Raw genomic sequence first — 12,020 nt, 5'->3', positions numbered from 1 at the left:
TGTGTGTGTGCCCCTGTGGGTGTGTGTGTGTGCCTCTGTGGGTGTGTGTGTGCCCGTGTCCGTCTGTGTGTGTTTGTGTGGCAGCGGGCTCACCTACCAGTCGGATATAGTTGTTGAGCAGAGGCTCTGCTTGTGTGTGTGTGCGTGCGTGCGTGCGTGCGTGTGTGGCTGTGGGAGCCTACCAGTCTGATGTAGTTGTTGAGCAGAGGCAGCGGTAGAAGGGACTCCAGAGCCAGCTCATCCAGACACATCTCCGACAGGCCTGTCATCGTGCCCACGCACGCACGCACGCACGCACACACGCACACACAAGCCCAGAGGGAATAAGTTCAAAGAAGGCGCATACAAAAATCGACTTATGGAGCACACACTCACAGCCAGAGGATATTGGCTCAAAGAAGGCACTCACACAAAAAATAGACTCTATACACACGCACACACACACACACACACACACACACACACAGCCAACCGGAAGCAGTACAGCTGAGCCCTATAGTTGTACAACTGAGTCACACAGCAGCCCAGCCCTATAGGAATGACGTCTCCCACCCAAAGCCTCTTCACATCTGGCCTGTGGATGGGCCTGTCTCTGGTGGTCTGTCGGCAGGCTCAACATACAGCTGGGACCTCGGCATCCCACCTGCAGGTCCCATCGATCAGGTGGGACACATTCACGGGAGGTGTTTCACATGTGATAGCAGCACAAGTGCTTGTCCGTTAGTTTGCCAGTGATTTTCAATCCCTTTTCTCCCCCAATGCGCCTTTGTGAACTTCACGAATGACACAGGTGTGACCCCGATTCCCATTCATGGTCGGTTGAGAATCCGGGAAATACAGAAGACCGTAAAGACGTTACATCGTCCAGGAAACAGACCACCACTCAGGCCCATAAATAATGAATAGTGGGGTTCACATATTGCATACGCCCATTTCCTCCTCCATTTTTTATATGTATGGCCAAAGCCCATAAAAGTGGCGGCTATGGGGGAGGCCAGGCCGTGAGTGCGTCGTCAGACTGCGCGGCGCGGTTGCCAGGTCTGTACCTTTGAGGCGGATGGTGATGCGGTGGCCTTGAGGCTTTCGGACCAGGTCCCATGGAGAGGGGGATAGATCCTGACCTGGCATCCACACCGTGTCACCTGGAAGAACACGTTCAGAGATACGCATGAGCGTGCACACACACACAACCAAATGGGCTGCATATATATAGCGCTTTTATCTAAAGCGATCAACAACATTGCCTGACATTCACCCATTCATGCACACATTCACACACCGCCGGCGGAGTCAGCCACGCAGGGCTGCAGATAGAGCGAGGTGCCTCGCTCAAGGTCACCTCGACACTCTAGGAGGAGCCGGGATCGAACCCTAACCTTCAGGTCACCAGCCGACCCGCTATCTCCTGAGCTGCTGCCGCCTTCCACACACACACACAAAGAAAAGCCCCCCCACCTGTATAAAATATCCACGTGCATGTCTCATGAATAATGATAGTACGGTGATGTTTTGTGGAGTTTATGTAAGAGCGTCCCAGGACGGCTGCAGAGAGGGAGTCCATTCTTATCCCAGCTCAGGGGGTCACCCCAACACAGGCGCCCCCCCCAGTGTGGCCAGGAGACAGAACCCATGACCCACATGGGGCCCCTCCCTCAGCGGGGCCCCTCGTACCGATCAGCACGGAGGAGATGCTCCGGGGCCCCAGGCCCAGCAGGGGGTACTGCGGGTCGGGCCCGGCCGAGCACACCTGCTCCAGGTGGGAGGAGAGGGCGTGGCCCAGGGCGTGGCCCAGCTGCTCCCAGGACGTGAGCCGGTCCACGTGGAGCCGGCCCAAGACCACCGCGCTGGGGGACCCCGGGGCCCGGGGCCCGTCCAGGGGACAGAGGGGCTCGGGACAGCCACCGCCTGTAGAGCTCTGCAGACACAGCAGCACCCTGTAGGAGTCTGGAGCGGGACGGACAGACGGAGGCAGACGGACAGACAGGGACGGGTAGAGACAGATGGACGGTCAGAGATAAACAGAGAGAGAGCCAGACGGCCAGGTGGAGACGGATGGAGGTGAGAGATTCAGAGAGGGGAAAGAGACGGGGTGTCAGCAAGCGTTCACTTTAGACATATTCAGTGACACATTAAAGAGTTGTTCATCCGACCAGCTAACATCATCTTACTCCTGACTGATAGTTTACTAAATATTTGACCCTTTTCCTAAAACAAGAATTATGTAAATGCTAGGTTATAGATCCTCACATGAACCGTTCAAACCAAAAGCCCCTCCCAGCGGGGGGAGCCACTCACAGAGGGTCTCCAGCAGGTCTTTGCAGTCGTCGGTGGCGACGTCGTGGATGGTCCGGTTACACTTGTCTCTCCTCTCAATGTCCTGCTCAGTGTAGCTACACAGTACCTCCAGACACTCCTGCACACACACACACACACACTGCTGATCCAAGGTAGTGTTTATTCAGGGCCATTCCCTGGAAACTATTTAATCAGTTAATCAGTTCATGTAGTAGCTAATCAGAACATGTGGTAACCAATCAGATCACGTGGTAACCAATCTGAACATGTGGTAACCAATCAGATCACGTGGTAACCAATCTGAACATGTAGTAACCAATCAGAACATGTAGAAATCAATCCGAACATGTAGTAACCAATCAGAACATGTCGTAACCAATCAGAACGTGTCATAACCAATAAGAACACGCAGTAACCAATCAGATCATGTAGGAATCAATCAAATCATGTAATTACCAATCAGAACACGTAGTAACCAATCAGGTTATGTAGTAACCAATCAGAAGATGCCAATCAGATCATGTAGTAACCAATCAGAACACGTAGTAATCAATCAGATTATGTAGCAACCAATCAGAAGATGCCAATCAGATCACGTGGTAACCAATCAGAGGCCCCTCACCTTGCCCTAACCAATCAGAGGCTGCGTTACCACCCAGTGTGTGAGGGCCGTGCCCCTCACCTTGCCCTACCCTCACCTTAAGCCCCCTGGAGGCCGCGCTGTGCGCCGCGGTCCAGCCGTCCGCGTTCGCCTGGTTCAGTAGGTCAGCGGGGAGCGCCAGAATGCAGGGGTCGAAGGTCACGGCCGTGGGCTCGCCGGGCAGCGGACGGCAGAGCAGGAGACGCAGGGTCTCCACGTGGCCAGAGTGCACAGCCGCGTGGAGTACGGTGCAGCCGTCCTGCACGCACACACACACACACACAGCTAAATAAAGGGCTCCCCACATGTTAGGTGCCAAGGCACCATGGCAACCAGACCGTTATGGTAACCATAGAAATACAGCAAGACTACATATTAGTGAGCTGATGCCATCCTAAGAGCCCCAAAGACAAACATCACATCTGCCATTCTTTGGTAATCCAAAAATTGTGTATCGTGTATATAGTTTTGAGTTAGAACAACTCAAGTTGTGTTATGATATGTACCGTTAGAAAATGTCTGGTAGAAGGGCTGATGACAGGACCTCCCTGAAACTAAAGTCCAGTCTTTTAATTAGAGGAACGGGTATCTGTGACTTCTGCATTACAAAATTAGACTTCTGTATCACGCACCAGAACTGACATAAGTAACATGTCTTTAAAAACATTTATGAACGAGATCGATCCCCTAGCCTGGCTACTGCCAGACCAAGCTCAGTCGTAGGGTGATCCTGGTCTGGGGAGGCTGCTGTCGTTTCCTTCAGCACCAGAGGTGGGATCAACGGGCCTCGTTCAACCGACTCTGTACGCAATTGGCTGCTCGCCGTCGCTTCCCTGTCGTCATTGTGTTAAACCAGCCAATAGCGTGCCAGGGGGAAAAGCCAGCTTGGTGATTGGCTCCCGCAAAAGCGTATCGAAAGCAGAAAGAAATGTATTGCTCCTCTCCAGACCCTTCTGCAGGGCGGACGTAAACCGCCGGCAGAACGGGCTGGGTGTACCCGGGCCCCCTACAGCGCTGTCATTCCTTGGTATTCCTCTGGGTGTGTCCGGTGCACCTTGTTAACCCTAACCCTTACGGTGGTGGTATGGGAGCGGTCGGCCCCACAGCTCAGCAGGAGCCTGACGCAGTCGGGGCTGCCGGCCTGGCTGGCCAGGTAGAGGGGGGTGTGGCCCCGGGGGCCTTCAGGGTCCACTGAGGCCCTGGCACCAAGCAGAGCCTCTACACAGCTACGGGAAGAGGGGGGGAGTGTCAGGGAACACACACCAACAACAAGGTACCCTCCCCCACACGGCCTTCCAGCTGCCCTTGATAGTGAGGAGCCAAGCAACAAGTTCAGGAAGTGATGCACAACATTTCACCAAAAACGTAAAATAAGCATCTCTTTAAGCTTGATATTTTAGTTACGACCAGGCCAATAACTTGACATCTTCTATTGAGCAATTCTCCATGTCTTTGACACGTTATAAAAATGAATAATGATAATACTGTGATGTTTTGTGTGGCATTTATGTAAGCACATCCCAGAACAGCTGCAGAAAGGGAGTCCATTCTGTTGACCAACATGACGCCCTGAGTTAGACGCTTCTTATTTTAGCTCAGGGAAATCACCCCAATACAGTCGACACTTTCATAACAGCAGCCATTACAATCCTGCAAGTGTGGCCAGGAGACAGAAACCCTGATACACATGGGGACTACTTAGTGAAATAGAATGTGGCCGTTATAATATGATCATATGGCTATATTTAATATCAAGTATTACATTCATAAGTAGATGGCTATATTTAATATCAAGTATCACATTCATAAGTAGATTTCTATATTTAATATAAATGAAGTATTAAATCCCAAAGTAGTTTCATATATAGAATATAATCATAAAATGTAGTATCCATAGCAAGCCGACCAGAATCATACGATATGTACTACATTTGTATTCCTGGAGATGACAGCTTTCTGTGTGTGTGTGTGTGTGTGTGTGTGTGTGTGTGTGTGTGTGTGTGTGTGTGTGTGTGTGTGTGTGTGTGTGTGTGTTCCCAGCTCACCTGCGGTGGCCATGTGCAGCGGCGAGGTGAAGAGGTGTGAATCCATTTTCATCTGTGAAGTCAGCAGACGCTCCCGAGAGCAGCAGCAGCTGTAAACACTCTGAGAGGGACAGAGACGGGGACGGGGACGGGGACAGAGATGGAGACGGAGATGGAGACGGAGAGAGACACAGAGAGAGACAGAGACAGCGAGACAGACAGAGAGACAGACACATAGAGACAAACACAGAGAGACAGACAAAGAGACAGACAGACAGACACAGAGAGAGACACAGAGACAGACAGACACAGAGGCAGGAGACAGACAGAGACAGACATACAGAGACAGACAGATACAGACACAGAGACAGACAGACAGACACAGAGAGACACAGAGACAGACAGACACAGAGACAGGAGACAGACAGAGACAGACACACAGATACAGAGACAGACAGACAGACACAGAGACAGACAGAGACAGAGACAGACACAGAGACAGACACAGAGACACAGATACAGAGACAGACAGACAGACAGACAGAGACAGACAGAGACAGACAAACAGACAGATACAGAGACAGACAGAGAGACAGAGACAGAAACAGACAGACACAGAGACAGACAGACAGACAGAGACAGACAGAGACAGACGCAGAGACAGACACAGAGACACAGATACAGAGACAGACAGACAGACAGACAGAGACAGACAGAGACAGACAAACAGACAGATACAGAGACAGACAGACAGACAGACACAGAGACAGACAGACAGACAGACAGACAGACAGAGACAGACACAGAGACAGACACAGATACAGACACAGAGACAGACAGACAGAGACAGAGACAGACAGACAGACACAGAGACAGACAGACAGACAGACAGACAGACAGACAGACAGACAGAGACAGACACAGAGACAGACACAGATACAGACACAGAGACAGACAGACAGAGACAGAGACAGACAGACAGACACAGAGACAGACAGACAGACAGACAGAGACAGACAGAGACAGACGCAGAGACAGACACAGAGACACAGATACAGAGACAGACAGACAGACAGAGACAGACAGAGACAGACACAGAGACAGACACAGATACAGACACAGAGACAGACAGACAGAGACAGAGACAGACAGACAGACACAGAGACAGACAGACAGACAGAGACAGAATGAGTACGGTGAGTGTGTGCAGACCCTTGTGTGTTTAAGGACTGGGAGCCTGGGTCAGTCATGAATCAAACAAACCCACCAGGACGCTGAGACCCCCTGCAGGTACCTGGGTGTCCAGCGAGGGCGGCAGCAGCGAGGGCGGAGTCCTGCGGCGCCGCGGGGGCTCGGGGGCGGGGCTCGGGCTCCGGGGGGCGGGGCTCGGGCTCCGGGGGGCGGGGCTGGGGCTCCGGGGCTCCGGGGGCGGGGTCATTGTGGTCAGGGTGGGCGGGGTCGTAGGGGTCGTGTGCGTCGGGGGGGTCGTGTCGGGGGGTCTCGGTCGGGTCGGGGGGGTTAAGCAGCATTGACAATAGAGTGACGTTTCCCTGGGAAGCAGCTTGCAGAAGGAGGGCGGGGCTCCGGCTGTCCAGGTCAGCAGGGCCGCTGCCGGGGGCCCGCCGCCGGCAGGACGCTACGGAGGGACACCAGCCTGCAGGGGGAGGAGAGGAGGAGGGGGAGGAGAGGGAGGAGGAGGAGGAGGAGGAGGAGGAGGAGAGGGAGGAGGAGGAGGAGGAGGAGGAGGAGGAGGAGGAGGAGAGGGAGGGAGGAGGAGGAGAGGGAGGGAGGAGGAGGAGGAGGAGGAGGAGGAGGAGAGGATGAGGATGAGGAGGAGGAGGAGGAGAGGGAGGAGGAGGAGGAGAAGGAGGAGGAGGAGGGGGGGAGGAGGGGGAGGAGGAGGAGGAGAGGGAGGGGGGGAGGAGAGGGAGAAGAGGGAGGAGGAGGAGGAGAGGGAGGGGGAGGAGGAGGAGGAGGAGGGGGAGGGGGGAGGGGGAGGAGGAGGAGAGGGAGGAGGAGGAGGAGGAGGAGGAGAGGGAGGAGGAGGAGGAGGAGGGGGAGGAGGAGGAGGAGGAGAGGGAGGAGGAGGAGGAGGAGGGGTTAGACGAGGAGGAGGAGGAGAGGGAGAGAGAGAGAGAGAGAGACGGGCGGGCGGGCGAGGAAGACAGGTGAGAGAACACAAACACCTGACGTCCACACTCGTCCGTACGGATCAATCATTTGGCCGTTCCATACATTTGAAGGTGATTGATTGGTAAACATAATGTGCACATTATAAGGGACAATTTTGGTATGAATATAAATAAGTTATATTTTCTTAGATTGTATCATTGGCAGCAAATTGGGGCATCATTTGGTTTGAAAGCGGAGATCTAGATTTATAATAAACCATGACACTTTATACAGTCCTTAGTATCAACACATCATCCATGCGATAATACAATCCATTTGCAGCATGTGCAATGAAATGGCAAATGAAACAGACAAAACACAGTTAAAAAAAAGCAGAGAAATGGAAGCCTGAAAGTAAGCTTTAGCCTAGTTAGAGCTAGTTCTTGTTCTCAGTTCTAATCTCTCCAAGCTAACAGCTAGTGGGATCATTAGTGAAAGAAAACAGTTTAGTAAAACAAATGCAGTCATTAGATTAGATAGCTAGCTCAATGTAGCTCAATGTAGCTCAATGTAGCCTCAATGTAGCCTCTATTAGTTTGTTAATTGGAAATGAGCTGTTTAAAAGTGCGTCGAAAGAAAAGGTGCTTAGGAGTGGACAGGCATTCGGATTAGCCACGAGACACCAAGCAGCCATGGCGCAGACCAAATCAACTCAACCGAGAAGTTAATAGTGCGAGTTACCATCTTTCACAACATCATCTCAATTAACAAAAACTAACGGTCAACAGTGAGACGGACATCCCAACACACCGCACACCACAAGATCCACGTGTGACCGTTGGGCTTCTACAACACCACAACCACGAGCCAAACAGGAGCGGCTGGGTCGGGGGTGAGGGTGAATGGAAGATGGAGAGGAAGGGTGCGGGAAGTCAGAGAGGGAGGGGGGGGGCGCAGCATGCTATTGAACAGTGTGAATGGAAAGGGGAAGAGAGAGCCTCTGGCATCAGCTTCAGAAGGTAGGGGGGACTGCCAGCGGAAGATGGGGGGTTGGGGTCTTTTTCAGCCAAAGTAATCAGGAGAAGAGAAGTGGAGAATCTGGAGGGCTTCCAGGGAGCGAGGAGGTGATGGCCGGCGTGTTGCCCAACATGTGCAGGTGCATGTTGATATATGGATGCTGAGATGACTAAACTGACAGCGGCGCCAAGAGAGAGACGGGATTAGCCGCCAGCACGGGGCAGAGCGAGGGCGATCGAGAGCGAGAGCGAAAGACAGAGAGAGATAGATAGAGAGAGACAGAGAGAGACAGAGAGAGACAGAGAGAGACAGAGACAGAGAGAGCGAGAGACAGAGAGAGACAGAGACAGAGAGAGACAGAGAGGGAGAGGGAGAGGGAGAGAGAGAGAGTGACAGAGACAGAGAGAGACAGAGAGGGAGAGGGAGAGGGAGAGAGAGAGAGAGAGACAGAGACAGAGAGAGACAGAGAGGGAGAGGGAGAGGGAGAGAGAGAGAGACAGAGACAGAGACAGAGAGGGAGAGGGAGAGGGAGAGGGAGAGAGAGAGAGAGAGACAGAGACAGAGAGACAGAGAGGGAGAGGGAGAGAGAGGTCTCGTCTCCGGAGGTCGATGGAGGCCGTGTCAGTGAGCGACAGTAATGATCTGTGTACTATTCTGCTCTACATTCCAGTGCTGGGACAAGATTACCATGCGGTGTTAACACCTTGCCGGAAAAAAAATCCAATGTCTACCCGTTGCTAAGCTACCCAATGCTAGGCTACCCGATGCTAGGCTAGCCAATGCTAAGCTACCCAATGCTAGACTACCCAATGCTAGGCTACCCAATGCTAGGCTACCTGATGCTATGCTACCCAATGCTAGGCTACCCAATGCTATGCTACACCGTTGCTAGGCTACAATAGGACCTTGGGAAGAGAGCTGAACGGAAGAAAGAGTGAGCTGAGGGGAGGCGGGGGAGGGAGCACAGAGCCCCCTTACCTGATGCTGGTGCCAGAGGGCAGTCTGCTGGGGCGCTACTGGAGGAGGGGGGGCGGTGTATGGAGGGACTACTGACAGCGGGGGGGCAGACGATGGAGGGGGGACACTCTACACATGCTGACGCTGGCTGCCGCCGGGGCCCGCCTCCCGCGGCCGGGGGCGGGAGGGCACCCACCTGAGAGGCCGGCAGGGCGGGGGCCAGGTCCATGGCGGGTTTTGGAGGCAGCTGGGGCGTGGCCGGCTTGAGCCCCGCCCCGGGCGAGCGGCCGCTGTCCCCCGCCGCTTTGATGGGCGGGGGGGGGGTCTGGGACAGGCCCGGCTTTTTGGGCGGGATGGGGGGCGGGTTCCCGCGGTCGATGCGCGCCACGGTGGGCGACTTGAGGCCGATGGGATGTCCGAGCCGGCCGGGGAACGGACCACCCTCCGAGGCCGAGTGCGGCAGGCCGGCCCGCCCGGCGCCCCCCGCCGGCGGGCTGGTGAAGCGCGAGAGGACCTGCGTGACGGTGTGGCGCGCCTGCTGCTTGGCCACCAGGTGGTCCCGGTGGGTGGGCGAGAGGTCCCGGGACGGGGGGCTCTGCGAGGCGCTGCCGTTTTGGTCCTGTTCCTGGAACTTGTAGCGAGCGGCCTGCACACGGGGGCTCACACCGGAGGGCGCGCCGTGGGGCAGCGCGCCCTCCGCGCCGTTCTCCGTCTGGGCCAGCCCCCCCGAGCTGCTGTGCACCATCCCCCGTGCCCCCGACCGGGGCAGGCTGAGGCCCGCGTACCCCCCACAGCCCGCGCCGGGTTTGACCGGGATGCTGAGGGGGGTCTTCTTGGGACCCTCCGGCTCAGCGGGGGGCGGGTCCGTCTGGCAGGACGCAGTCCTGGAGCTGATGGGCTCTGTCGCCACGCCGACAGAGCAGAGCGGCATGGGGGGAAACGTAGCGGCGGCCTGTGGCTCGGCGGCCTGTGGCTCGGCGGCCTGTGGCTCGGCGGCCTGTGGCTCGGCGGCCTGTGGCTCGGCGGCCTGTGGCTCGGCGGCCTGTGGCTGAGTCCTGAGCTGCTCCAGCTGCCGGCGGAGGCCCAGGCACTCCGTCTCCTCGCGGCCCAGCCGGGCGCGGAGCTGCTCCCGCTCTGTGTCCAGCTCCGACAGCTGCTTCTCCATCTTGGCCTCCATCTGCTGGCCGCTCTGCCGCGCGGCCGCCAGCTCCTCCCCCAGCCGCGCCGAGGCCCCGCCCTCCTCGTCCAGGCGCGCCTGCAGCTGGTCGGAGCGCTGTGCCTCCTCCACCACGCGCGTGGCCAGCTGCTTGCACTCGCGCACCAGCATCATGACCATGTGCTTGTTCTTCTCCCGCTCGTCCTTCAGCTGCGCCGTCAGCTTGCGGTGGTCTAGCTCCAGGCTCTGAAGCTGCTGCTTCTCCATCTCCAGCTGGGGAGGGCACACGGGTCAGACAGGGCTAGGCGTGAAAGACGCGGCACGCCGTGCGCACACGCACGGCACCAAACAAAAGATTTGCGTCTTCCTCATTAAATTGCTTGAGAATCTGTGCCGCGCGTGCGCGCACACACACACACACACACACACACACACACACACGAGAAAAACGTGCAAAAAGGAAATGTGAGAGAAAAGAGCACTTGCTAATGTGGATAAAACATGCCAATTACAAATTCTTGTTTTAATTTCAGTTGCTTTAACCGGCTAAACAATCGAATCCTCTGAGAAATATACAAAGAGAACGTCTGTATAAAAAAAAAAGAGAGAGGTTCTCTTGGGCTTAATTGAGAAAAGAAGACAGCATTCCTTCTCAGCTCTGTCCCAGCGGGCCGTGCAGTGCCTGACGCTGCATGTCCGTATTGGACATTCTGTAACCTTTATTGGATTGTAAATGTGGTTCATCGTGTGTTTCCCATTAACTGCTCTGAGATATTCCACCCAGTTGAAGAGATTTGGACATTTCCGAATAACAAATCATCATTCTTCCTCAGCCTTTGTACTAATTAAAAATGATATTCATGCGGTTATAAGAATAGATTGCTGCATATGGCAGAGTTTGGGTTGTTACAGGGATTGGGAAACTGCGGCCGTCTATTCACAGGGCTTGCTGTCTTTATGCGGTTGAATTTCATTGACTCATCGTAGCTCCAGTGTCTAAATCTGGAGCACTGAGACTATTGTTAGCTCGGCATGGCTAAAACACTCTGATAACGAGGCCTAAATCTGGGCCTGGGTTTTCAACAGAGCTGACCTATATCCTGATCACACCCGCTAAATAAGAAACACTTTTGGGGACAACTGAGCTACATGGGAGACCGTTTCTGGTCCGGCAACTGGCAAGTCTCTCCAAACATCAGCCCCTTGCTAGCCTGCCAGGTGGACAGTAAGCCATTGGCCAACAGCCTGCTGTAGGTCACCAGGCAGTAGCAGGGACTGTGAATAAGGGCCTCCTCAGCTGGGTATAACACAAAGCATAAGAGGGGTTCTGCTACCATAGAGGAGCTGCTGAATCAAGTCAGGGATGCCTGATGATCAACCCAGAAAGGCCTTGGACACAGGGACAGAGGGACAGAGGGACACAGGGACACAGGGACACAGGGACAGAGGGACACAGGGACAGAGGCATGAGCCTCTTTTGTCACCACAATGTTTTACTGCCCTAACCCTAACTGATCCACCAGGGTCACCAACTCCAAAGCAGAAGAAGAACGATGCCACCTGCAGGCAAGGACTACCACCCAGGGTTAGGGTTAGCCTAACCCTAACCCTAACCCTAACCCAAGGACTACCACCCAGGGCCTCTAGGATCCCTGGGGAGGCGAGGAAGAGCTCGACAATGGCTCAACAACATGGTCGAACACACACCACCACCACCACCACCACCACCACCTCCACCACCACCACCAGCAGCTAGCTCTGCGGATCCATTGCTTTCCACAGGGTTCTGAAGCTAATAGACTACAGCTGGCTGAAGGAG

General features: G+C 54.8%; 1 protein-coding gene across 2 annotated transcripts in view; it reads right to left on the bottom strand.

Annotated features, from left to right (window-relative positions):
- cttnbp2 (cortactin binding protein 2) overlaps positions 1-12,020 on the bottom strand; it is a 49,266-nt gene that overhangs the window by 12,681 nt on the left and 24,565 nt on the right. For both annotated transcript variants that reach the window (XM_079743342.1, XM_079743343.1), the window contains exons 4-12: positions 9,067-10,474; positions 6,254-6,613; positions 4,981-5,080; positions 4,011-4,161; positions 2,994-3,194; positions 2,296-2,413; positions 1,672-1,944; positions 1,047-1,142; positions 183-262 (exon numbers count right to left, since the gene is read on the bottom strand). In XM_079743342.1, the coding sequence (XP_079599468.1) occupies positions 183-262; positions 1,047-1,142; positions 1,672-1,944; positions 2,296-2,413; positions 2,994-3,194; positions 4,011-4,161; positions 4,981-5,080; positions 6,254-6,613; positions 9,067-10,474 (2,787 nt within the window). The remainder of the gene's footprint in view (positions 1-182; positions 263-1,046; positions 1,143-1,671; positions 1,945-2,295; positions 2,414-2,993; positions 3,195-4,010; positions 4,162-4,980; positions 5,081-6,253; positions 6,614-9,066; positions 10,475-12,020) is intronic.

This window comes from Pollachius pollachius, assembly GCF_949987615.1.
Source record: "Pollachius pollachius genome assembly, chromosome: 9".
NCBI lineage: Eukaryota > Metazoa > Chordata > Actinopteri > Gadiformes > Gadidae > Pollachius > Pollachius pollachius.
This window is presented reverse-complemented; position numbering and strand designations above follow the sequence as displayed.